At 40.4% G+C, this 27,648-nt stretch overlaps 1 protein-coding gene across 1 annotated transcript; it reads right to left on the reverse strand.

Annotated features, from left to right (window-relative positions):
- Nucleotides 1–491: 491 nt before the first annotated feature.
- MTTP (microsomal triglyceride transfer protein) lies at nucleotides 492–26,825 on the reverse strand. Its single transcript, XM_010203626.2, has 18 exons — nucleotides 26,747–26,825; nucleotides 21,808–21,995; nucleotides 21,087–21,230; nucleotides 19,058–19,165; nucleotides 18,198–18,314; nucleotides 16,882–17,021; nucleotides 15,937–16,087; nucleotides 12,643–12,800; nucleotides 11,904–12,072; nucleotides 11,244–11,351; nucleotides 10,050–10,262; nucleotides 8,846–9,057; nucleotides 8,126–8,223; nucleotides 7,903–8,024; nucleotides 6,963–7,190; nucleotides 2,118–2,242; nucleotides 1,626–1,796; nucleotides 492–729 (listed from the first exon to the last, which is right to left on the reverse strand). Exons 1-18 carry the CDS (start codon nucleotides 26,805–26,807, stop codon nucleotides 561–563), a joined length of 2,682 nt encoding a protein of 893 aa, XP_010201928.2. The 5' UTR covers nucleotides 26,808–26,825; the 3' UTR covers nucleotides 492–560.
- Nucleotides 26,826–27,648: the final 823 nt, after the last annotated feature.

Here is a 27,648-nt window from a genome sequence, read left to right on the forward strand (position 1 = left end):
AAAAAAGGGAAAACCCTTTAAAATAATGTAAAATACAACCTACTTTTTTTGTAAATAGGCAATACTGCAGCATTTCATGGTCCCATTTAGATGATAATTGTGCTTGAATATTTGAATGAGGATTGGTCATAGGCCTAAAACACCTACATACTTTAAAATACATTCATAAATAATCATTCTTTATGCATCATAATTGTTCTTACTGCACATCAAAAACATAGACCTCTGTATTCCCCAAGAAAGAAAAATGAGGGATTCTTTTTGCTTTTGGCACCAAAAAAAGAGTAAAAATAAAGAACTTGCATCACCCTTAAGGGAGTGCATGGAATACTACCAAATTGGTCTTTATTTGCCTTAGTGGGTTTCTTTACAAAAATCTTAAATACAGGTTAATATGTAAACACTGTGCACGCACTGAGAGTTTGATCCTGGCCTGTTGGAAACAATGTCAAATTTCCCATGAACTGCAGTAGTGCAAGATCAAGCTCCAAGTTAGTACAGTACGTACAAGCCATTGAGGGAGCCACGGATTCGGGAAAGCAAAAACTCAGGCGCTCGCTTCAAAACCAGTTGCTGGAGGAATCAGACTTTGCGCCAAAAACCTTCTTGCACATGTTGGAGTTCTCTTGATGAAGAGGGTATTCGTTCCCTGCCAACAGTTCTGCTTTCCCTCTCCTGGCAGTGTATTGTCTGCCTGATGGTAGACTTTCATACTTAGTCACATAACGCCTGTAAAGACACAACGTGGTGACCTGGCATTAGCACACTGGTGACAAGTCTTTAGGTGAGTACACTTTACATACAGACAAGTTTACACTTTCACAATGTGTAGGTGTAATCGGAAGATGGTTTAGTATCTGCAGAATAACAGATAGTGTTGTCTTATGATTTCCCGGAGATCCTCGGGTTCTGGAATTCCTTGCAGGCTGACCATCTTTTGCGACAGAAGAGCCTAGACGGAAATCTGGCACAGGCTCTGCAAATGTTGTCGCCTTTAGGTCTTAGCAAACAGGGATTAGGGGGGAGTAGTGAAGCCAGCTTCTCACGTGGCAATGCAGTTACTACTCTCTGGTTACTGCAAAGCACCTCTTTACCTTACTGTGCAGTTGTTTAGCTTTCGGGAAAGTTGGTGCATTAATAAAATATGATAGAACATGACAGTTGGGAAAGCCTAACACACCAGGTACTTTCGTTTACACTAGTAAATAGCAGATGATGAAGAAAACTTTAACACTTTGTCTTGTTTATGGCTATACACTTCCTCTCTCAACAGTGTAAAGGAGAACTACAGCTGGCAAAGTGTCAGGTCACCATCAGAACTGATCGTACACAAGGAGACCAATTTCCTGCCACCTCAGGGTGGTGAATTGCTAAACTGAATTAGAAAATTGGTTTAAAATGTACATTCAAAGCAGGCTGTGATCTTTGAAAAGGTCCTTTCTGAATCTCAGGTATGAGTAACAGGGAAGAATGGGTTAGCAGAGAGGTTATGTGTAACAGCCTACACTGTATATGGTTGTGTTAGTCTGAAATTTGGCCTCTGTCATTAACCTTTCATGGCTGTGAACATCAAAAGTTCCAGATTCAACAGCTGGCTGGAAGGACACCTCAGAAATTGTTCTTACCTGAACGGAGACTCGACTCTGTCCATCTGCATACAGACTAAAAATGGGTATTGTGAAAACTGCACTGTGGAGATGAAGTCTAATGCAGTTTCTACTTCCAAAGTGGTTTCCATACCAGTTTTCATAAAGAAAGAATCCACCTCTGTGTTACCAGCTATAAACATGGCAACCCTGCAAATATAAATTCAGGCATTACAGTTAATTCAAAATACATGAAGAAAGAAGAAATTAAATTGCAAACAGTCCTACTATGCAGACATAAAAACTGCCCTCAAAGGAGCCTGTTCTTCAGGTAAAGCTGTATAAATTCAGATAAGGCTAGTGGGAACTGATATTACTGGAAAAGAGAAGCTCTGTCATGCACGTGACATTTAATTTTAACTCATCTATGAGGTCTTTTGTATTAAAGATATTTTTAATACTTAAATTCTTCTGGTCTTCTCAGTGCTCAGGAGCCTGAGCTCTCTTTAGCGTGTGCTGGGAGTATCTCACCGGTTCTTGACGCTGGTTTTGGATTCCCTGTACCACAGGCTGAAATCCATCCCTCCTGAGATGTCGATGGCCAGACCGCCCAGGAACTCCACACTGGCCCTCGGCCCAGACTGCAGCTGAATCTCCTAGAGCCATCAGAAAGCACAGGTAACCCTCCCGTTACTGACTGTGGACCTCAATGCTTTCCTTACTCCCTCTTGTACTGCAATCACACCACTTGCCATGTCACAGGAACAAAAGGGAATAGAGAGCTTTTCTGAAAGGGTGGACAAAACACCTTGATGTAGCTTGCTCCCTAGAAAACAAGATGAAGCTAAGGCGAGGTGCGTTGCATCCTTCCCTTCTCTTTCATGTGCCAACTGGCATAATTTCTTCAAGGAATATCTGCAAGGACTATCATGACCTCTGTCTCCAAGGCAAGCCTCATGGAAGCTCTGCCAACAGTCTAGCTAAGTCAGATGAAACTCCTTGCTGGGAGCCCAGCGATGCTGCAGCTCTGTGTGACTTCTTTGGTATACCCGAAGGGAGCCTTGTGCTGGCAGCAGGATGCAATGCGCTGCAAGCATCGTGCCGTGAGTAGTGGCTCCGAACCCACCGCGTGGCAGGAATTACCTCTTCAGTGGCTGTGTGGCCAACCCCTTCAGCTGATGCGCCTTAACTGCCACTGTGAGTTTGCATTTAATGTGCTTTCCAGCAACTGTCAAGTGTGCTCATGGCTTCTGGAAACCTTTGCGGCTGGACTGGAAACACATCACGTGGAGTCCGTTTCGGAAGTGACAGTGTAGCTCCAGAGCCATGGCAGCTCATTACTTTTAAGTTTTGACGTACAGCCAAGATGTTAGCAGTCACTCAGCTTGGCAATCCAACTCACTTCATATAGCCATCCTGCTTCACTAAGAACTAGTGGATTAACTCACTGTTTTAAAAGAATCATTAATTTGGGAAAAAAAAAAAATGATCATGTCCCTCACATACAGGACATTTCCTCCTCCTTCCCAGCTGGTTTTCTCCCTCCTCCTGGGTTCCTGTGCCTGTGGTATTTTCTGTACCTGTAATGCTGCAGGCATTCAGAGGATGTAAAAATACCCAATTTCCTCCCCCTTTTGATGTCCACCTTAAAAGTCTCTCTTCTTAGCTACTCAGTAGCCTAGTGGTTCCAGTTAATGCTGACTCAAGATTTAAGAAAGAAGTAAGCAGAGACAGACAGGCTTCCTAATCTCTATAGCAAGGAGCAATATTTGGAGTGCTTTGTACTCAGAGCATTAAAGTTTTCGTGCTGTAAACGAAGACTCAGATAATTCTGGTGGCTGTATATGGTTGCTTCACCTTTTAGGGCAAATAAACAATCTCCTTGGCTGAAGCAACTTGGCAGTCAGTTGCTGCTGAAGTGGGCTTGAGATTTCATGTAAGAATGCAGTGGGCTGGCTGTGGCTTATAAATCCAGCATGCCCTCAGCAAGCGTGCTCGTATTGTGCAGTAAAAATAATGGGTTAGGATTATGGTCTTTCTGAAATCAAAGGAAGTTTTTCTACTGGCTGCAATGGGGCAAGGAATACTTTCCTTGTTGTTCTGTTTTGATGTGGAGATAAAACTTGGTTTTACTTTATTTTACTTTGCATTTAATTGGGACTGAATTGATGGGTTAATAAGCGAGGAGGTAAGAGTATACATTCTGGCAGAAACACATACACACAACCAGAGGAGAAGATATTTTTAGATGTGTTGTCAAATTGCACCTGATAATACCAGAGTAGGCTTGGTTTGCAATGGCTGCACCGTTTAAGGTTTTAAAGACTACCTAGAATTAAGTCTGGTTTGTCACTGAAGCCAACAGAGAAGTTAAGGGGCATTTGTTTTTTTTTTTTTCCCCTCATCTTGTTCTCGTCTATTACCTTATTTAGCGCTTAGTGTCATCCTTCACCTTATGTGCAAATCCAGTGCAGGCTGATGGGAGGTGTAAATCAGGGACCTAGCCTCCTCAGGAGCAGTATTTTCCTCTCCCTTCCTATTTTAAGCTTTGTGTGTCATTTGCAGTGGAAAATGTGATCCAAAAGATCAGAATTGGTAGTTTGTTACTGTTTAAAATGCTGAAATGTGCTATGTTTCAATTAAAAAAGCATCTTTCTGTACTGCACTGACACTGCTACTGCAATGCAACGCAGAGATAGCTGAAACAGGCACTTCTTTGGGAACTGGCTATCTTCCACTGGGACCTGTTTTTCAAGTGGTTTCTCTGACCTATTAATACAGTATTTAATTTCTCTGTGCTTTTGGCATGTGTGTTGCCTAGGAGAAAGATTAACACTACTGAACTTTAATGCAGGTGACTTAGGAGTCTCAAAATCAGTTTTATAAGAGCCATTTATTTTATAGAGGGACTTATAACTTCTGGACGGTTATTCTTAGCCCACCAACAACATTGTGAGAACTGACATTGGCTGTAAAATACACTCTGAATTCAGTTTGTTGAGCTATGTGAGAAAAGATGTTACAGGTGGCAGGCAGAAGCATAAGCTTTAGAAGCAGTATCATTACCTTGGAAAACGCCTCTCCCAAATGTGCCTATTGTGATTAGCACAGTTTATGAAAGCTAATGAAAGGAAACTATTTTCCAGAGGGGTAGCTGTGTGGTAGATTTCACAGCACTGAGTACAACTCAGTTTTGGTCTTTTGATGCAACATGATCCTTACAAACAGCAAGAGGAGTGCAGAACTTTTCTCATATTTAAAAATCCTTTTTCTCAAAATCAGGCTGCAGCAATGCAAAAAGTGCAACCCAAATATTACATATGTTCTTTTCTGACAATTCAGTTGCCCCTTTATTACGTTCCAGCCTTGGCTTCCAAGTCAACTTTTCAATGTCTGCACCAACTCAACCACATCGTGTATCTTCTGTTTGTTTGGTTTTCACCTGTTCTGAAACCACACTGTGGCCTGCAGTGGAAACCTGACTTTTGGTGTCACAGAATGGACACCGTTTCCCATGCCTGGTTTTCTTCTTTGAAAGAAGATAAACCGACATTTGGCTTGGTTGTCTACTGTATGAATTCGTAGTTGGTGCTGACCAGGGAAAATGGAGATAGTACTCAGCTATCAAGAAACTAGATCAGTCTTGGCTCTCTCACACTGTTTTTCATCAGCTCCAGTTTTACGCCACTCACACTTGCATTCTGACTGTGTTGTCTGGTATAGTGGTAACCATGGTTCACGAACTTGACAGATGAAAACATTTCTAATGAAGTTTAACTGGGTTATGTAGAAGTGCCTAATCTGTGTTAATGTTGCTGTTCACCTGCAATGTAGCTGTTAAACCATTCTTAGAATGATGTACTGGGCCTAAAACACAGCTCAGCCCGAAGCTGTGCTCAACACTGCTTTAAACAAGTTTTGCCATTAGGGGGTGTAGAGGTACAAACAAGTGCCTTTTTGCTTGCCAATGTGCCCTTTTTTGGTTGTGTCCACTGCTTGAATCCCAAAGAGCTTAGGCAGCAACTGTGCTAGTTAGCAGCCAAATAAAGCAAGTAGGGTGGGTTCTCATCACCCTGCTGCTCAAGCTTCCAGAGAGCCAGCGACTGACTGAAAATGTTGCACTGACTGAAAATGTTGCATTGTTAAAAATGGCACACCGTTGCAGCCTCAGTGTGTCCCAGGCTTTTGTGAGGTCCTCCAAAGATGAGGAGAGGAGAATCTGCTGTCTAGTAAGGCTCTTGGAGTGCCCAGCCAGCTGATTCAGCTAGTGTATGTGTAGAGCTTGGTGCACGCACAGCAGTTGGAAATAGTTATTTCTGTAAACACCATGCTAATATGTTCAGGACTGCACATGTTTATCTTTCTCACCTCTGCAGTCTATATGTTAAATAGGTTACAGTAAAGTTTTTGTTCATAATCTACATTTGAACTGTAAAGCATTGTTGGAATGAGCTTTAGTTAGCCAATTTGTGCACTATATAGACTTACAATACCATTACAAAGGTCTTAGCTGGGTTCAGGAAAGGGACAGCTGTCATTTGCAGAGTGGATTTCCTCATTATCTACTTTTGGCATCTTCTTTTGCCAAGAATTAAAGGGGAAAAATAAAAAGTAAAGTTCAAACCTGCAGATGTTTCATAAGCTGAGTTCTAAGGAGATCCTTACTTGGTAAGAACAACAATACCAAACCAAATGCTGGCCCTGCACTTTCAGAGAGATGTCTGCATTTGTAGTCCTTCTATAGTACATTATGTAGACAGTTATATTTGTATGTGAATATTCAAACATAAAATTAACAGACCATTTGGGATGACAGTTACATAAAAAGTGTGTTAATCCTCATTTTAATTTCCTTATTTTGCCTACTAACAAGCATTTGAAATTCAGACCCCTTAGCATTGTTCTTTGAAGGTTAGTTGTCTGGGAAAGTTTGAGTACCAGTGATTCATTCATTCAATACCTGACAGTTATTGCCTAATTGGATGTAAGGTCTCTGGACAACTTGTGAAGAGAAAAACTTAGGTGGTCGCATGGGACAAGACTGTACACAAAGCATAGGAGGGGAGGCTATAGCTGATAGCAATATGAATTTTCTAAGTAAACTCAGTTGGACGTGTTTTTATTCAGTGTTACTTTGTTTTCTATAATGATACATGTTCTCCCATTTGTTCTAGAATGCTTTTCATGTAATCTCATTCTGGCTTTTAATACCCATGACTTTTGTATTGCTCCCATAGTAAGAGAAGCCTGTGCAACATTGATCAAGTTTATCAGCAAAGAAAAGAAAGAAAATAAGATGTCCTACAATAACAGTGCAGGGAGGGAGCATCTGTGCTTAAGAGACAGGAAAAGAAGAAAATAGTGTGCTATTAGTACCTGTGAGTAATCTGTCAGCAGGATAAGTCCTTTCACCACGTTAATGGGATCTCCAGTTGCTGAGAGCATTTTAGACATTAAATCACCATACCCTTGGAAAAAGGTAACTGGCCTGATTTGGACATCAAACAGAATGGCTGACATGCCAGCAAAGGAGTCCAGGTTTTCCTCTCCTTCATCAGGAGTTGCAGCTATTATGGTTTCCAGACCTTGAGCTTCAATCACCACCTAAGAAGCAACAGAGATATAGAATCAATGAAAAAGCTCAGCCTGATCCAGGCCGTTAACAACCCTACACATTTTCTTAATGTCTGATAGCCAAACTCTAATTTATGTAGCTGTAGATGAAAAAGTATGAGGTTAAGACGTAAAGGAACTAGGTAGAGCAGCTAGAAAAATGGAAAAGAAAATGGCACATTTTTTTCCCCCTCCACATACAGGCAGAATTTGTACACATACAGGTCACATTCCCAAGTCTACTTTTCTTTCAAACAAATTTTCCTTTATTCATATGACTATTTTCCACAGACAGTTGGAAGGAAAACTCAAAGATGTCTCACTGCACAACTTTTGTCCTGCAGAAACTTAGGAGGATTATAATACGGAAGGTACTTTGCTAACATTAAGAGAAGTACCAAACAGAGGCAGCTCATTTAAATTTCTTTGATTTGTACATTTGGTCTACTCCTTGTACTTGTATCCTATGTTATACCTGAAACACAGGATTTTATTTTAGAGACTCGCAGACCTACGTCTGACTCTTTGTTAGGGCAAACATGCGCCTCATTGGCTGTACTGAGTTTCTTTTTCCCTAGTTATTGTCTTGTTCTCTACATAGTGCAGCAAACCTTATACTATTAAGCGTTAGCTGCATTGATTTAGAAGCTGTAAGAAGAGGATCACATACTGGCTTAGTTTTTATGTAAAGTGTGGCAGTTACCTGGCTGGCATGAAGTTCAGCATTTCTGTCAAAAATATGGATGTTCATGTTACTTCTCCTTAGAATGCCAGAGCCTGAATAAAGGATGTCAAGGCTGTATGTGGATGATACATCAGGGCCACCTTCATTAAAAAAGAAAGAAAGTACCTGTGACTAAACTAGTGGATGAATCAAATGTTTTGGGACATAAACACGGTTAAAAGGCAGTTTCATGTTTACATACGTATAATATAGCCAGAGTAGGCAGAGGAAGAGCCCATCTTGGAGAAACGATCATAGTTATGGGCACTCATGTCCTTCAGAACTTGACGAACTGTTTTGCTGTGGTATTTCAAAACAAGAAAACAAACAAAAAGACAGAGACACAAAAATGTTATATTACCAACTGTACTACTGTTCTGTAGAAATACCAAATTTGACAGAGGATGAATTTCCCAGTAGGAAAGAGGGTCTTCAAAACCCTCACATTTTCCCACTAAAAATCTGCACTAACCCAGAGTCTCTTTTCCAGTTTCAGCTACTCCCTGCAGTCATAGGTAGAAAGGCAAGAAAAGATCTTGCTTGAAAATCAATGGTGTTGAGAAGAAGAGATATTTTGATTATTATGATTCTAGTGCTGTGATGTTTAAAATTTTTCTGGTTCACCGGTTCTTAAAATACAAAAGCAAGTACTTCGCTGTGAGAATTAAGATCAACAGATGTCAATTCTTGCGCTTCTGAGTTAGGGGCCTTATTCTCCTTCGTGCCTCTGAGAATCTGAATAGCTATTAAATGTATGCAATTGAAATGCAGAGATTTATCTAGAAATACCAATATACAAAAATCAGGCATCCTTTTATACTCTCCTAAAATGTTACAGTATTAATTTATGAGAACCTAAGCATTCTTTGGGTTTCTGCAAAGAAGCAAGGATGATCTGTATTTTACTCTGAACTTAATGTACCTTGAAGGCATTTCAAAGCGCAGTATATCTTGGATCATGGAGAGCATGTACTTGTTCATTTCCTGAGGCAGCTCACCAATGGAGAGCAGGATGTTTTTCGCTTCCATGTAGGACGGGTTACTGTTTAAGATGATAGCAGCTGCAGTGGTTCGCACTGTCTTTTCATGGACTTTACGATTCTGGTGGTATATCCTGTTCATTGTTTTCTTCACCTGGTCAGGAAATGGATTATTCAGTCAGCACTCACACAGATGACTGGGCAAATTACAGACTGGAATTGTGTTTACAATATCAGTTTAAGCTGGCTCCATAGCTAAGGCTAATACATAGGGATATATATTCAGCACTCTGGTTTTCACGGTCCTTTTCTCAGCCACAGTCCAAATACAGCCTTCCACAGTGATTTTCACAGCAAGGCTGTAAATAAGAAAGAGCACTAAGATCAAGAGAAAGATTTCCTTGACTGCTAAGGGAATATGTTCTTTTAAAAAATCAAGAATCTGGTGATCATTTAATTTCCTAGACAGTGCCTGTGGTGACCTTCTGTCCCTGAGAAGGTTGCGACACATTTATTACAGAGAAGTCCATTGAGAGCCATGTAGCCTCACTGACAGAATGGCTTCCAGTATGTTCATTGAAGAGCAGCACCCTGACAACCTCAGTTGCAGCTGCCAGCAGTAGATATGAAATGGGATGCAGGGCAGTGCAGCAGAGGCAGAACCTCATGTTCCACTATTTCGTATGTCTTCTCTTACTCTTGCAAGGTGCAAGGTATGATGCAGCTATTTTACCCTTCTCATACGTCATGCCTTTTCCCTGGCTGTGTGAAAGCCCAAGAAAGAACAGGGGTTACAGAGGTGCCCAAGTATTCCTAATGTCTCCTGTACGTCACGGAGAAGGCAGCACTTTTGTGATGGGAGCCCAGTTTTCCCTGCAGAGTCTCCGCCACCTTCAATGGCTGTGTGTGACTCTGGAGCCAAAAGCTGACTAGCACTCACAGACTGGGATCTGGGATTTGGCAAGCAGGAATGCATAGTTTTCTGACTGGAGCTGAAGTGTAATAATTTCCTGGAGGTAAAAAAACCCAATAAACGTATGTGGGGGGTTTTAAAAAGAGTGTCACTGACAAATGAACTCCTTAAATTTATACCTTACATTTCATATGGTCTCTTGCACTCTTTTCTTGGGCAGTATATTTTCTTACCTCTTTGGTAAGAAAAGAAGGATCATATCTCTGTAAGGCGGTGGCAGCAAGATTGCTGATGCGTCCTTCTTCTGACTCAGCGTACTTCAGAAGCAGTGGAATTGCTTCAGGAAGGAGTGCATTCTTCAGTGCCAGCAAGTACATCTTCACGTTGTCGTCTTTCGTAGCCTTCTCCAGCCTATTTAGAATCAGTCTTTTGGCTTCAACAACAGCCTAAAGAAAATCAACAGCATGTTTAAATGATGATCATAAACCTGCCTTTTTCCCTTAGTGAAGTAGGAAGGGCAGGGCTGGATTCTACCATTTTTTGTTTCAAAACGTCGTTGTACAGAGATAAGGTATCATTCGTAATCTGTATGTTGATGGCCTCCTTCAGGCACAACTAGTGACATCTGGTCCATAGATTTATCATTTGCTAGCTGCTCCTGCCCTGATTCAGGGACTTCACAGGTCTTATTTGTGGGGGCAACATGACCCCACAAAAAAAAAAGAAAAAAAAGGGGAAGTTTTCTTTAGTGCTCCAGAACATAACGTTAAAAGAGTGCTTGGCAATTAACATGGGAAGGAAAAAGGGATTCCTAAGGGCTATTCAGGTAGTCTATGTCTTCTCCACAGTGGTGCAATCCCAAACAGCACAGATCCAGCAGGCAGCACTGCCCTGTCTGATCATCCTAATCCTCTATCACAAGCATCTACTCAGTCCATGGTCAAGGTGATAGCCTTCTTCCTGGGTTGTTCTATGCATGTCTGGGACAGAACTAAGTACTGGAACCAATGAATTTTCTTCACAGAGCTGAAATTAGGTAAGGTGATTGCAAATATTAAATAGATCCTGAGATTGCCAGTCTTTCTCTGAGGACATGCAAAGCATTTCGACAAGGGAGCTCAAGCACTGCTTCTGTTGACAGACTAGGCAATGAGAAAAAATTTTGTCAAACAAGGGCAAACTGGGAGAAATCCACAGAAATGGGAATAGACCAGATTAAAGCCTAAAACTGGCAAAGTAGATGTCATTATTAAAAAAAAAAAAATTAAAAATCCTCTTTCTATCAAACATAGGAGTTTATGGGCTCATTTTAAAACAGGGGGCAATATGCTTCCCATAACACTCATGCTCTCCCAGTAGCATCGGCAGGGATCATTCAAATGTGTTACAAACCAGAATCTGACCAGCAATGAAGAGCAGATACTCACTGGAAGCTTGCAGCCTCCTCTGTCACATAGCTTTTTGATGAGCGCTCCCATGACTATGACAAGAGTTTCTCTGATTTCTTCATTTGCGATGTCACCCTTGAACTTAGCCTGTTATGCAAAGGCAATACTGTTAGTCTCTCTGTCTAACAAGGAGGAACCACAGTCTGTAATGGGATGAACACCTTCCCTCATTTTCTGTGAACAATAGTGCAGTGCAAAGGCATTAATGACCACAACAGCCTGAGCTTAAACTAAGCAGAGCACTGCTCTATCATTACATGTAATAACTCACATTATATTTTTCCCTTGAGTTACCTTCAGTGTATCAAATAGTGGATTTATTTTGAAGCTATGTTTAAAAAGAAAAAATACAAAATGGTTACAGGATTTTGATAAGGCAACAATGAAACAGTCCTCAAATTGTTTTGCTAGCACTCAGAATTATGTTTGTTTTCCAAGTAGTAGATATTGATAACATTTTACTTTCAGTCTGGACCTATGAATTTTTGTTGTTTCCAGGGTGTACGCTACTGGCACACCTAAAGGACACCCTGTAAAGGATAAAGAAAGAAAAACTGTAAACAGCAATTATAATTTCTTCTTTCCTTCCCCTTTGACAGGGATGAGGCTCAAGAGTATTAACTTTGTCCTTCGACTTACAGTTAAAGATTTCAGGAGCATTTCACTGGGGTGAGAGGCAAACCCACAGGCATACAGGAATCGCTCCTGCAGGATAGAAGTGCTTGCATCCTTAAAGTCAAGAAATTCCAGCATAGCTTCCAGTGATGCTGGGGTCTGAGCAGAGGTTACAGCATCCACTACCTGTGGACTACAAAAGTGGAAATTGACATATTGTAACAAGCTAGAATATACTGAAAAGACTTTGCTGAACATAGAAAGAAATAAGAAAGATCTCTTCATTGCAGGTAAGAGACAGGGATTTTTTTACTCATTGGAAAAAAATGTGCCCCTGCATTCTCTCACCTCAAAAGGGTAGAGAAAATCCTGAAATTATTCATATCCATGGATATTAGTATTTGAATACTAATAGTTTAGATATGCATGCTGTTTACCTACAAACTCTAATATCAGGACAATATCCAAGCATGAACCATCTTCTTCTTTGCTGTATTTTCACTTGACGGAAACAAATGGTCAAATCAAGAACAAGTTACAGAGTATTTCAGAACAAGCAGTCAGGATGGGAACCTTTGGGAAAGGTACAAAGCATGTTTGCCTTGCACTGTAGATGCAAAGTCCTTTTGCTGTATATGGTACTGAACACTGTTTTTGCATTGCAAGGACATCACCAGTAGAACTGAATCTATTTGCATGCTATTTGCCCCTCTGCAGTTTTAAGTAACTTAAATATTTTGAAAACTTGTTCAAGATGACTTACATAAGTTCTTTATTTTCTCTTCTAAGAACCTGCAGTATCTCCTGTTTTGTAGCTTTTCTGATGCTCTGAATGAAGGACAAAAAGCTTCTTACTGCTTCAGCTTTGGAAAGTTTTTCAGGATACATTTGTTCTCTGATGCTTTGCCAGTGTTCAGAAAACTGCAAAATAATTCACATTATGTCAAATCTCTCAGATTGTGGTTTCTGTTCTCAAAATCACACCTAGTAAATGCAGATATGTGGGCCAGCTACTACTCAAATTAGCTAAAATCAAATATATTGCTGATCCTTTAGCTAAGTATTATTTATGATATCCCAGCACAAATATCTCTGAAACATGAGACATAGATGTCTCTCTTTCAACACTTCAGTATTTTCCCAATAATATACATTGCCTTAAATGCAATCTATTTTGGAACAAATCATGATTATTTATACTGTAGCTGGAATAAGGTGAATTATCTTCTCTTGCAAATTTACTGTACAGTCTGTTGAATACAGCATTTGCTTTCTGTCCCCATTTTCTCCTAAGTGAGTTTTTTGAAAGTGGGAGATGCACAATTCTCAATTCACTCAATCTCAATCATCTTTTTTGAGAAGATGGTCATTTTGGAAGTGGTTAGTGTAGAAAAGGAACAAACATCCCATAAGTAATTCCCATTTCTTATTCATAAACTTGTATAAGATCTTAAAGGTCTTTTCCAACTGAAATGATTTTATGATTCCATAAGATGGGGAGGGATTTGTGGTTATTATACAAAATTATAGGTAAGATGGTATTAGAACAGGTATCAGCTGCTTCTTGCGTTGTTGCTGTATTTTGACCTTTCCTCTCTCATTTGCTTTTGCCTCTGTTAAATTATTAAGAACATTTATTGGTGAAAACACAGCTGTTCTTTGCAGTCATGTTTCCTGATGTTTTCCCAAGTGGAAAACAACAGCAGCACCCATTTGACCTTTACTAAAATATTTCGCTTCTTCATGGGTTTTGTATTAGGCAATAACACTTGAACTTGCTGGCAAGTATCATTCAGCAGTACAGAGTGCAACTTCCATCAACTGTAACAAACAATAATTAGGCAACAATGATTGAGACATCAGATATTTCCTGAGAATTAAATGACTATCTGGGAGGAGCTTGTGTTCTGCAGCACAGTTGGGTCTGTTAACCTCAACTGGTGATTAGAGCTTAGCATCAAGGTCAATGTAACTATTATAAGCTGAAATTGCAAAAACATGTGGGGCACTTTCTATTCTCTCTGTCAAAGTTGCATTCTAGCCTGGCAAAAAATCTCTAACATCATTAATCCTATGTTTTCTCCTGTGTGGAGCCCATATGTGTAGGCTGCTCTTACTCAGCTTAGCCCATACCCTAGAGAAAAGCAAGTGGGGAATACCCCGAGGAGTCAGGCACAGATGCAAGCACTTCCACATGACACCTCAGCCAAGCTCAGACACGGCTCTCTGCCTCTCTGACAGAGAGATCAGATCAGAGGTATTGTGGACACTTGAGGAAAATTCAAGCCAAATCAAGAGATCCTAAACTACACAAAAGTTTCTTTTGAATGTCAGCACCTGACATCTGCTTTAACATCCTATAAATTTTGGCTGCACAAGAGAGAACAAGCCCACCTCCATGTCACAAAGGGCAAGAATCCATTCCTCTAGGACACATGAACATAAAAAATATCTAAGCGGCATGAGCTCTTTTGAAAAGAGCATGCTTTACGATGTCTAAACACAGAAATCTAGGCCTAAATTTAAATGTAAATGTTGTCTATCTCCTCACAGAGGCCAAGTGCTGCCACCTCTGAAGTGGGGCATAACCTATTATGATTTTAAAAGAGTTTTGAAAACATAAAATCGCAGAGAATACTGTGTCAGCACGACATTAATGTATACCATGATATATAAGCACCAAATGTTATGTTGCTGCTTTGGATACAGCATTCTGTTTATAGATTCCATTTTTTCATAGCAGTTACTGTAAAATACAGCGAGAAAGCAGGACTTAATTCTCATCATGCCATTAGGTTTATAACAACATAGCTCAGTCCCCAGGCAGTGCTCTGGAATTGTACCCTATGTTTGTTACCTTGGTCTGGAAATTATCTCTATAACCATCATGACAAACTCAGTTCCAAGTGACAAATTGCTGAGCACATACCCCAACGGGCAGTGTCAGGGAAAAAACACCTGCCTCTGCTCAGTTTAAGATCCTTTGATATTCCCTGCTCCAAACTGCTCTAGTACACATGCAGTATCGTTTCTATTTAATTTCCCCTACCATATTTCTTTATTTTCTCCATGGACAAGCATTAGACAAGATAAATTATTAAAGTGAACACTATTTCCAAATAACTAACAGAAGTTCCAATATAGTAATCTAGGTGCTCTCATAAGGAGTACCACTGGAGGACTGAAGTTATACGTGCTGAGTAGAAGCCTTTTTTTGCTTATCAAAAACTGTCAGATAACAATAGTCTTTAAATTAATATTCCAGTCATGGCTAAATTCATTCCATAATGGTAGCAGCATTAAAACTGTTTGCTAACAGTCACTGTAGCAATTTATATTAGTTTATGATCAATAGCATCAGTTAAACAAAAATGATGCATTTACAGTACCAAGCTTTTAGTAGGCTTTAGATGTCTTAAATATTAAAAAAAAAAAAATAGAAGTTTGTTTTGTTTTTTTTTTTTTTCTCAGCAGAAAAATGAGAACAGTATCGGACTTGCTAAGAATACTAAAGCCCCATTTCATGGTTATAAAATGCCTATAAAGTCCTTTAAATAAAAGACTTCCTTCAGTGTCAGGCAGTAACACGAGGTTAAATATATTACCAAAAAATGTTTGGCCTGCCTAAAGAATGGCTAACTACCTTTAATTTCTAGGAGGGTGTTCAGCTCTTCTGTGACAGAATTCTTTATAAGCCCTGGCCAACCACCTTAAAAATAATTTCTCAATCCATTACCACCGAAAGAAGCTCCTGCCAAGTCAAGGTTGGCAAAAATGAGATAAAATGAAAAGTTGTGCTGTATTTTCTAGTGGTCTTGAGAAATACTGCACTCAGTCTTTGAAAGAGAGCAAAAAGGTTAGTATCTTTATAGGTAGATCTTAAAATACCCTTGTGTAGTGGAGCCCCATTGCATCACTACTGTGTTCCCTGCTGCAGGCTGTATTTTATACTGTATACGTTAGACCTCTCCTCGTGAGCTGCTTGTACAGGAACTCGTTTTGCACTTGTTCTGCTCAGCTAACCGACCTGCTGCCCAACGAGCCGATGTTTACTTACTGAAGGACACTTCTTGCATTCAGATTTGACTGGCTCTGCTACTAGCGAGATGGCAACGTAACTGGAGTCCAAGGTCTTGATAACACTGGCAACCTGCTTCCCAGCGATCAGCCCAGGGCCAGCTTCTACTGTCTTCAGTTCCAGTCTCTGCCTGTGTATCCATACAGTGAAGACACCATTAGAGCTCAACTGTTACAGGAGAAATGCAGCAATCATGGCAAGGGTAAACAAAACCCCTCTCCATAGGTCAAAAATATAGAACATAGACTTTCGAAGTTTCATTTTAAAACAGTCACAACATGGCAAGTCCATTGCTTTTTTTTAAGGTTCAAGTGGTATCAGATACCAGCAGAATTACTGCTAGAGGTATGTACCATAAAAATACCTACATAGCAGACTTTCTAAAGTATGGACTTAGAGCATCCAATAAACAGCTTTCAGTAACCATAGGCATTCTGAAACATTTAATATTGCTTTCCACAAGAAGATCTGAAAAGTGAGTATCTCCAAACTTTCAGTGTTCTGGTATCTGGAGTCTAGCACAAATCTAGGTTTCACTGTCATTTCCTTTCTACACAGCAGGTTTTGTTTTCAATACTTCTAAACTTTCACATACTAGAAAAGGAGATCCATTGGAAGTATTTCTTAAGAAATGAAAGGACATAGAAACTGAACAACTACAGAAGTAATGTGTTGCTTAAAATGTTTGGGCCAATTCCAGCTGTTTTCATTTAATTTCTTACGAATGCCATGATTTATTATTTGCAGTATGGTAGAGCCCTTTAAGCAAAGTTGGACTAGGTATCATGTGGGTACAAAAGAGGCCCAGATCCTTAGCTCTAGAGTTTACAGCCTTAGATCTTGATGCTATAAGACATACATGCACAGCTTGACTTGAACCACTAGTCCTGCTACCATCAATGACAGTCAAATTGCCCAACTTACTTTGAAACTATTTTGGCACCTGTTTTTCGCCGGGAATTCAGAAAGAAGACATAATTTTCTTCTGCCTTAATGGATTTAATGAAACTGTCTTCCAGCACATAAATTGTGGCAGATGTGGCTTTTGTACTAACATCTAAAATCTGAAAATAATTTTAAAAAAATCAGAAAATGGGCTGGTCAGTAAACAACAAGATAGGAAAACGGTTCACAGTTCCAAATCAGGATAAAACTTGTAATGAAACAGAGCCAAATGAGGAAGGTGCATGTGGGTTGACAACATCTCCTCCTGAAACAAGAAGACACTCACTTCTGCTCCATGTGTTTCAAATTCAATATGTATCAGGGGAAAAAAAAAATGTGGGGAGGGGTGTAGGTTATGGAGCAGTCTGCAACCGAGAAAAAGTTCAGTATTACATTTAGTTAAAAATACACTGTAAATAAGGTGACAAGCTTCTTCAGGAAAAGGTCTTGTAAACAAGATTGTCATGTTCACATCTGGGAAACAAAGCCAGGTCTCTTGTTTGATTTGTTTGTAAACAAGATGAAGTCTTTGTGGAAAGTGTGAAAACCAGGAATTCAGTTGCTGTGATAAGGTGGTTTATTAACAAAGCATGTGCTCCCTTTGTACTTTTTTGAGCTGAGAAAGGTTGGTTTCTGATGTGGAGAATCCCAGTGCCTTCAGTATGTGTCCAGCCTGCACTCAATACTCAGAAAGGCATTTACAAGTAGTGGAGGATCATTAAGGCCATAATAGGGCATCAGTTACCTGATGTAGGTAGGCACATCTCCTACATGATGCCACTGCCTTAGGAAAACCTTTGGCCTTTCAGGCAAGTCTCACTGGGCTCCATTCAGGAGGCAGCGACTTGCCTGACATTAATTGTGTACACGAAATGCTATGACTTAATAGTCAGGTAAAAGGTTACTGACTATGACTGCATCTAGTATTTTCTTAAAAAAAAAAAAAAAAAAAAAAAAGCAGCTTATTATCAATTCAAACTTCAGTACAGGCAGGACAAAAAATGCTGTAAATCTGCAGAGAAATTAAAATATGCTATGGATGAGATCCAAAAATTACGGGAATTGGTGTGCTGCACTCAATGTCAGCTACGCCAAGGTCATTTACACAACAGCAGAATCTATTCTCTGTTCTCTCCATGGGTACTACATTTGAAATTTGTACTGGTAATACTACAAAATGTACATATAGGATTTGATTTCTGAAATGCAAGAAAGGACTTCTGAGAAAATGAATAACAGCTATTATGAATATATTTTGAATAGGCAGAATAGATTTTGTTAAAAAAAAATTATACCTGGTTGTGGCTGGTAAATCCATGTTTTTCTATTTCACAGGAGTCCAAGGCCTTTATTTTAGTGACTTGATCTTGTCGTACATGGTAAGTAGTGTTGCATTTCCCAGATATGTCCGCCTTGGAAAAAAGAGTTAAATTAAGAAAATTTATTTGAAAAAATCTTTAAGACCCCAGAATACCTTCAAAAAATGAACCATTTTCTCCACTGTTGGAATCTTGTACCTGAGATGCTGCACTGTTTGGGTTCATTTACCAGTTTTGAGTTTCTAACTACCTGCTTTGGATAGGCAGTGGTACTTTTCATTAGATGGCTATGAAGGAAAGCAACAATGTTTGTTTATACAAAAAAATAGAGGAAACACTTGGCAGCTGTCACTATACTAATGAGTTAAATTCCAGCTTTGCTCATGTGAACAGATTTAGAAATTTAACAATGTAATGCAGGTTAAATGGATGTGTCTAAACATTGCTAACTTTGTGTGGGTACTCTGATTTAAAATTATCTAATCCATTGAATTGAGTTTAGGACAACCGACTTTAAAGATCCCTATAATCTCTTTTAGAGTGATCTGGTATAAGTTAGTTTGTTACCAAATTCTGCTAAATTGATAAAAGCGTTTTAAATCAGATGGATTTCACCAAATCTTTATGTTAATTGCAGCAACCTGACTTGCATCACCAAATATTCAGAAGGCTGTCTTTACGTTCCAAACCTCAAATGCAATCAAAGGGTTGATTTCTGTCACAGTTCATTCATTCCTTCTGAAGTCAGCAGAAGCCAAGGCCTGCCTTTCAGAGCAGACCACGCTCTGCCTGTTTCTCATAATAACATTATTATCTTGCCAGGTATAGCACCATACCTCCTTGACAGCACCAGAGTGCAGCTGTAGCTGGAAAAGGCTAGCCAGACCTCTCTTAATATTTTGAGTAAAAGCAGGTTCATTCTGATACGAGTAGAAGTTTTTGACCTGTAGGAATGAAAAAACAAGGATATACCAAATCTGGTTAAATGAGAAAGGAATAGTGAGATTCTTTCTATAAAAACTCCCTTTATTTTTTTTTTCCTAACTGAGAAGCTGAATTTAGTCCTGTTGCCCTTATCTAAGTTAACTCCTGGGGCTGCAGTTCCTGCTGAGAATGGTACAAATGTATTTTGGCTTCAGTTATACTTAACTACAGTTTCAGCACAGGGGGCATCTTTCCTCCTGTTACTTAGAGAGAATTTAAAATGGAAATGGGAAACTTCATATAGTTTCACAAGTGATTCATTTTTTCTGCATAACCTCTGACAATCCCTTACCACAGGGCATAATATCTGTTGCACTTTAATCACAGGTTACAAAACCTCAGAATGAATCACAGGTAAATCACAGTTAGAATGACTTAAACAACGTGTCAAACACATCACAACCTTTGCACTTCATGGGTCAACTGTAGTGCTTGAGCCTTTCCTCCAGTAACAAGACTTTGCACCTCCACTTTGCATTCAAGGTGCTTTAAAACTTTCTTCAGGAACTGTAAGTACAATCAGTGTGCCAGGGATGTATCACACCACAGAGAAATCAGAAAAGAGCTGTACAGACCCTATTACCTGTGAAAAAATCCAACTTTTAAATACTACATCTCAATCTTAGCATATGAACTGCCTAATGTATTAGAAGCATGTGTATTTTGACTGCGTTCTCCTCATACCTCTGTTCTCAGTTAGGGATGTGTAGAGTTGGGAGCCAGTGCTGTTGTTTTTATGTTGTGCAAAACTGATGACAAGGCTGAGTCTGAAAGTTACTGAGCAGACCTGATAGCAGCTGCAATTCAGTAGGCTGAGCTGGCAGCCAGGGTATTTGCTCAGTGCCTATTTACAGTAGGTGGTAAAGATCCTGCTGGGATAGGGTGTCACAGCCCTCACTCTGCTCTGCAGAAGAGAAAAGGGAGTGTGACCTTTCAACCTTTCTCCTTTCTCACTGCCCCTCTCCCACATCCCACCTGCTGAACATTGCTCGGGCTGCAATGGGGAGAGTGGCACTGTTAGCCTAATGCAAAAAACCATGAGAGGGTGACAAGAGTATGGAGAGAAGGCAGGAGCACCCATGACTCAAGCCTTGCTGCTCCTTGGCCAGTACAGTCAGCTGAGCACAAGGGAACAAGTGAGCAGCTTCACAGGGAAAAGGGGAGATAGGGATTTACTTGAAACCCCTTTGAAGCAAAATGTACTGAGAGCTACAATTGGACATGGGTGCCTCTGTGGTGGGACAGTACTTTGGTGCTGTCTCAGGGCAGCTTATGAAACCCAGGCACAGGCACACACTGAGACACACCTGCTCACTTTTGGAAACAGTTTCCCAGTAGAGTAACAACATGAAATGCTGTAGTTTTTTCACCATCAAGCTCATTAACTTGAGACCATTGAAACGCTGGGTAACACTGAAGTAAATAAGCAAGCCAGAGAGGTGGGAAAAGTAGTCATGGGTTAAGCGTTAAAAGTGACTAATGCTGTTCCTCATACACTCGGTATAACCTCCCTCATGACAAACTGTATCTCCTTTTCTGCCTTCAGACTTTGGATAAAATCCTGGCTTCACTGAAGTCAGCAGCACAAATCTTACACAGCCATTGTCCATCTATCTACATGTGTACCCATATATTTGTGTCTAGTCTGCTGTTTACTTCCATACTGTATGGTGTTCTCAATGCACTAGAGGCTTGGGCTGGAATGACCCTTTGTACAAGTAAATTACAGTCTGTTTTAACAATTTTATTTCTTATAGAAAGATAGGACTTGATGGCATATTAAGAACACTGAAAAGATGTTATTTGGTAAATTCTCTAAGCATGTAAGAAAATATTTTTTGTCAGATTTCAGGGATGGAATTTTAAAAGATAGGGTCTTACTTTTCCACGAGCTAGCTCAAGTACTATCGGCCTCTGTAAAGCTTCCAGGTACTCTTTCCCGATGATCTTCTGTGTGCTTTTTCCTGTGAAGATGTTTTTAGCAGCTGGACGCTCATTCACATTTTCAACTCGAACATCTCTTATCTAGCAAAGCAAAAGCAGAGAAAATTTGTGTGGAGTGCAGTCTAGCACTGGCCTGCAGTAGGCTGGAGAGAATAAACCACCTAATAAATCTCTTTTATTTCTTCATTTATGGTTCTGATCATTCATCTTCCATGATTACTGTGTCTGTTGCCTTCAAAAGAAACCAGCGCTCACCACTGTGGAAATCAGTGGCAGAAGAAAGTCACTGTAAAGCTAAGTACCAAACCCAGTTTGCATTTTGCAAATGTCACGACTTGCAGCTAGAACTGAGGGCTTCAAACGTGTTGCCCCTCTGGTAGGTGCTTCAAACAACTGTTTGAAGTTGTATAGAAGCTGTATTAAACAGTTTAAAAACATACGAGATATTCTGGAGTTCTCTCTTATGATGTTAGAGATATTCTTGTGAAGCCTTATTCTATAGGAATCATCTTATTGAAGAAGCTGTTTTTAGTCAATAAGACTAGAGTACAAGAGAAGATTTAGCTCATCCTCTGAATATGAGTTCTTCAAGATTAGATTAGCAGTGAGATAAAAGCAGAAAAGATTGGGCATGTTTTAAGTTGCCTGATGGCATTACCATAATTTTGACCAATTGGTCATCATCATTGTCAGGATTTCTCCACAAGAGGTTGACATCCACAGCAGAAGCAAACCGGTATCCTGCACTTTTCTGCAGTGATGCTTTCACCCGATCAACATATACTTCAGCTGAGTAAGTAAATTTATATAGCTTGTCATTACTTAAGCTTGGTCCAGTAGTGTGCCCTGTTCAGAAAACAAAACCAAACATTGTTTTAGAATTGACTAACACATAATCTGTCTTCTTCTCTAAAATATATCTTTAGAAAAATAAAAAAAAATAATTGCCAACAAAAGATTTATGGGACTGATCCTACTGCTCTTGATTACAGAGGCTGTCCCACTGGAGCAGCTGGGTTCTTTTTTGTTACTATTATTGTATGTCTCTTACATTTTTAAAATCTGAATGTACACAAAATCCTTGGTTGTAGCTGTACACTTAAAGGCAGATTAAAAAATTATTTACTTTGGATATGTTAGCACCAGAAATTAATACAAAATTATCTGCAACTCAAAATATTGTACCGAAATGCAATTTGTGCACTTAGCAATTTGAAATGCACTGACGTAATTTGTTGGAACCAACAGACATTGTTCTCTGGATCTCTTGCACATTTATTGGGAATCTTTCCATTGAGAGCCTTGCCCAGGGTGACATGCATGTAGTGAAGATATTGGAAACTACTTTTCAAATTAAATAATTAAGCCTTTGTTCTTTAAACAAAATCATTATCTTCATAGCTGTGTCCCTGCTGTTAATTGATGTATTTTAAGAGATATAAAAGCCAAATTCTAGCATAAATGCAACTTGCATACCCAAGTTGTGGTACCATTTTCATCTGCATAAACAACAACTCAGACTATTCCCTAGGGATTCAGTTGCAGTCTTGTTAGTGTAAATGAAATCTGTAGTATACAAAGGACTTTTATTTATCCTTTATAAAACTACTTACTACCACACCCTTTCCTATCTTCTCCATCTTTTCTCTCATGCAATGCATTCTGTGAATGTGGGACACCGGTGTCACAACTCTCTACCCAGTGTCAGACACAGGAATTAAGACTGTGTCCCTATAATCTGTGGCTAAGGAAAATAAATTTCTTCTTGAATACCCTTTAAATATTTTGTCACAAAGGGTACACATAACGTCCCTGTTCACTGTGCTCAAGGGCTTCCCTCCTCTGGTGCCAATGGCTACAAAGGTCCCTTCCACCTAAGAAAAACCAACAAAGTCAACTTCAGTAGAGAGAAGGGAGGAGAGGCTGGCTGTACACAAAGTGCAAAGCAAATACGCATGCAGTGACCTTAGGTGCTATCTGTAAGCAGCACGGCACTAGCCTTTCAGACCCGAATGCTGCACCACTGAATCCACTGGGACTTTCTTCATGGAGGTCAAGAGGTACATAGCAGAAACAGCAACTTCACAACGGAGTTAGTCTAAATAAAGCAAAGTGCTGTCCTCAGGGAGATGCATCTCAGTCTTACAACAAGTGCAGAGTTAAAAAGAAAAAAAAAAAAAGCTATCAAAACATCTCAGACTTGAGCATGCTGTAACATAATCAGTGTGTTCAAAGACCCTTGCAGAGAATCACAACCTATCTTGATTTATGTCATGTCCCTCAGTGTTTTATCTGACTCTGCTAAATACATTTCAAATCACTGTATTGATAAAAAGGAAAACCAAGTATTTTCTTATTTCACTCTCAGATTTTAAATCCTAATTAGGCAGGTGTACACTGTAGTTCCATGATGGCTGGATGGATATATTCTGCAGTGCTCAGAGACTCAAAACTCCCCTTTTATAAAGCTTTTGCTTGCTTCCTTCCTTCCTCTGTTCATTCAGATGCCATAGCAGCAGATTAAGGTCAGCTTCCAAGAATCTTTCCCTGAGGAAAACAGTGACCCCACCAAGTCTGGTCTGCGTAAATTGGGAAAGGTACACAGAACTAAATTGACTCATGCTTTACGCCAGCTGGAGAAGTGGCGAAGCAAGTTTGGTAATCCTAGGTGGGAGCACCCTGTTTGCATGTGCCTCAAAGCTGTAACTATTGATTTTATTGCAGGGAGGCTGAAGCTGTTGTTGGAACAACAGTGTTCTTCTGGTTTTGCATGTCTTGTATGTCTACTTCAAAACAAAGTCACCAAGAGGTGTGCAACCCTCCTTCAAGTTTCCTGTGATTTTCCTGGCCTTTCCCCAACTCCCTTTACTCCTTATCAGCTCTGAAGCTACAGTGCCTTTGAGAGAAGAAGGTGCTCAGTGCCCACCCAGAGAAGACTGTGCCTTTCAGGGACACCCCTGAAACCACAGAGCTGGTTGCTTCCTGGTTCAAAATGTCCTTCATTTGCAGCAGAAATGGCAGTGCTAATGATTTAGTATCAGTTGAGATTTTACAAATCCCACCCCTTTGGTGCTTTCTCGTGACACAGTCCCACCTAAAGATAAAAGGTGGAGGAAAAGTTCATCCAAGAAAAATGATCTGGATGCTGAGATGTGTCTTATTAGTTAAGGTAGATGTTTGTGGTTTTGCTCACTCTTTAACTTTTCCTTCTCTCAAAGCCTTCTTTTTTTCCCCCTCATTTTGCAAAAGTTCCTTCCCTCTTCCTCCCTTTTAGCATTTGCTTGTTTCCACATAAAAAATAACTCTTTTCTCCTGAAGGAAACAGATTAGCAAATGACACAGCAGGTTCTTGTAAGTGTCATGGAAGAGATGAATAATTGCAAAGTATTTCTGGAAGCTAGAAGGATATTAGGTTCTGAAAGCTTTCACCATTTCATACATGGAAAACGCTGCAGGAGCTGAAGAAGAAGACACCTTTAGTTGCAAGACTGGTGTCACAATGGAAAAGGGTGAGCTAGTGGTGGATCATGCTAAGAGAAGCAGCAGGAATAAGGTGGTATTGAAGGCAGTCCCAAGGAGTTAGCACTTACCCCAGTGAAAATGGGGAAGCCAAGAGACAATTGGATAGTGTCGTTAGTTTGAGAGCCAAGGAGGGTATTGGTGGCTGAGGGACAGAGGCAGCGTGTCATTGCCTAGAGCCAGTATTCAAGACAGCAGAAATAAATTTTGGTTACATCTTTCATGAAAACAAACGGGTTCTATTTGAAAAGGAATACTCCTCTTATACCTTCCTGATAGATACTTTTCTTAAAAAAAAAAAAATCCTGCCTTCAGAACCTCTTTCTTTACAGCACTGAGATCCTTGCTGCCTGTGCAGCCATTGCCATTTCATCTGACGTCAAATGCCCTACTGACTGAGAAGGCTGGAGAGACAGACATAAAGACTGCAATCGGCCATGCCCTCTTGGGGTCAGAAGTGCCTGCTTTCAAGGTGGAGTGGATAACACATAGTTTGACTAGTAATGTTAAGTGTCTGTCATTAAGGATAACATGCCAAGTCTATAATTAAATCATGATACTGTATAATACAGAAGGTTACACTGCATGAGTAGAGACAGCTGTCAAGTTCTGTGCCTTTTATTAATACACTTGGCATGTGCAACATGTGCATCTCTTAACTACTTGCTGGCTCTACCTTCATAAATTAAATTTGCCACTGTTTCTGATACCAGATAGCTTTAAAAAGCAATACCCATCCACTTCTTTGGAACCATTTTTCAAGTGGAACTCCAGTAGGAAAGTTTCACGTGTGCTATCTAGCTAACTTAAATGAAAAGAATATTCCTTCAACCTTTCCAAAATGCACATGGCTTGGTGGAAAGATAAAACACTCACGCAAATCTCAGCTCTGTCACTGAGGCACTAAGTGGCCTTTGGGACAGTAATTTAGCTCTCAATCTTTCTGCACAAGAGAGAGATAAGAACTAGTAGAGCTTAAAGGAGGACTAATTAATGAGAAAATATTTGCACAGTATGCTGGCGATGTAAAGTGACAAGCAAATATTACTCCACATCAAGAAGGAGCTTTGCTTAATTGATATTTGAAGAGAAGCTGGGAAGAGATGTGGCAGAAATGTGGCACATCAATATCTAGCCATAAATATTACTTTATAGTCTTGTGAAGTACAGTGACAGGTAGAGGAACTGCTTGCAAACTTCTCTGCTTTTTAACTCCTGTGGTAAGAGGGTACAGAGCTGGGGAGGAAAGTTGCTGTTCTGTGCTTACACAGACACAATGTCCTGGATCCCCTGCAGGGAGCAGCAGGAGGCAGCTGTGAGAGCACCTCTACAGCCTTTTTAACAGTTTAACCTAGGATGGCATGTCCCCCCCCACCACTTCCCCTCTGATCCTCATCATGATGAGGACATCCTCTCCAAACTGAAAAATACGTGTTAGCCCATGTTTTAAGGTTGCTGCTTCTCTAAATTTAAAGTCAGGTTGTACATGATGGGCCACCACTAAAGACAGCTTTCCTTGCTTCATATACTGGCACTGCTGAAGCAGGCAGTTTCTGGATTTCATACTCTTGATGTCTGTCAGGACACCTGAGTAAAGCCCTGCTTCCAGCGCTTGTGCAGACATCCAGGTTTTCATGACTTACCGCAGAGCAAGCTCCCCGTGAAATTAACAGGATGCTTGTTGCAGGCTTCAGTGGTAGCTGTGTCAACTGCTCAGAAGCTGAAACCTGGAGAGTGCTGAGCACTTCCTGGCTCTGTTCCACCAGAGCACTTCTGTGTTTAACTTTTCAGTGTGTGAATAGTCCAAGTCAGTGCTGTGGGCAGCATGTCCTGGTTAAGCAAGTTCAAGATCCCCAGTCTCCTGGCTCTCACCACTGGCCCTGTGCCTCTGAAAACAGTTTCCTTCATCCCCATCTCTGCTGATACGAACGCCACAAGCACTTAATGCATTTTTTATTCCTCAAGGATGAACAAGTAAAGATGTAAAACATCTCTTTTGGATGCAAAACAGATCTGCATACACACACTGGTTACACCTTTGCTGAGCCAAAAGCTCAACCAACCCAGTACAGACCTACCTTTAACAGAGGCTGAGTAGGTGGAAATAATGCAAAGGAAGAGCACGGTAAGAAGAATCATGCTGGACTCCTCTGAGCTCCTGACTGCAGCATGAAGTGTGAGATCCTCCAAGAAGCGAGCTGCTGAGAGTAGAGGGGTGCTTGCAGAGAGAGCCACCGCGTGAGCCACACTGTTTATCTAGATGTAGTAAAGGTCAGATTCCAAATTCCACACTGAGGTACTAAGTTCATCAAAGGACTTCCAGTTAATTATTAAGGACCAAAGGTAACTGGGGGTTTCTAGCCCATTTTATTGATCACCTTGGCTTTCATTTTTGAATACTGAGCCCACACATCCACATTTCTGAGTGGTGGAGCCTATCTCCAGTACTGGGAGGACCAGGAGATCCAGCCACTCCTCCTCTGTCTGAACAAAAGGGCAATTGGGTCTGTTGCTGCCAAGGCCAGACCTTGATCACTGTCTCCATTGTCTTGTGTCAACCCTGTGAGCAGCCCCAGAGGCAGATGCTTACAGCCACAGGGGTCACTAAAGGACCTCCTTGTCCCTCAGGTGACAGTGGGGCAGTAGGTCACTCCCCCATATTCCTTGGTACATGCTCCCCTGGCATATGAAGCCTCCATGGCTCTGTGGGGAGAGAGGATCTGGTCCTGCTTGCAGAGACTGAGGCAGAGGACTTTAACTGATCCTTTTGCCACATTTAGTAACCAAGAAGCTGTGTTTTAACAAAAAACAAATGGGGACATTATCTGTGTGTAAAACCAACACTGGCTACAGACAGACCTGAGGTGCAGATCTTGCTTTGGAAAAGCAATGTTCACACTTAGGAGGAGTTGGTCTGAAATCTAGAGAAGAGCAATTGTCCTCTTTGTATGCTCTTAGGATGCAGGTCATGTATTTATTC

Source organism: Colius striatus, chromosome 3, assembly GCF_028858725.1.
Source record: "Colius striatus isolate bColStr4 chromosome 3, bColStr4.1.hap1, whole genome shotgun sequence".
Lineage (NCBI taxonomy): Eukaryota > Metazoa > Chordata > Aves > Coliiformes > Coliidae > Colius > Colius striatus.

Coding starts and splice junctions, on each gene's coding strand:
- MTTP (XM_010203626.2), bottom strand. CDS start 26,807: ATGATTCTTCTTACCGTGCTCTTCCTTTGCATTATTTCCACCTACTCA. Junction 12,801..15,936: donor AATGCAAGAAGTGTCCTTCA/GTAAGTAAACAT, acceptor ATTATTTTGCAG/TTTTCTGAACACTGGCAAAG. Junction 730..1,625: donor AGAGTCGAGTCTCCGTTCAG/GTAAGAACAATT, acceptor GTGTCTTTACAG/GCGTTATGTGACTAAGTATG.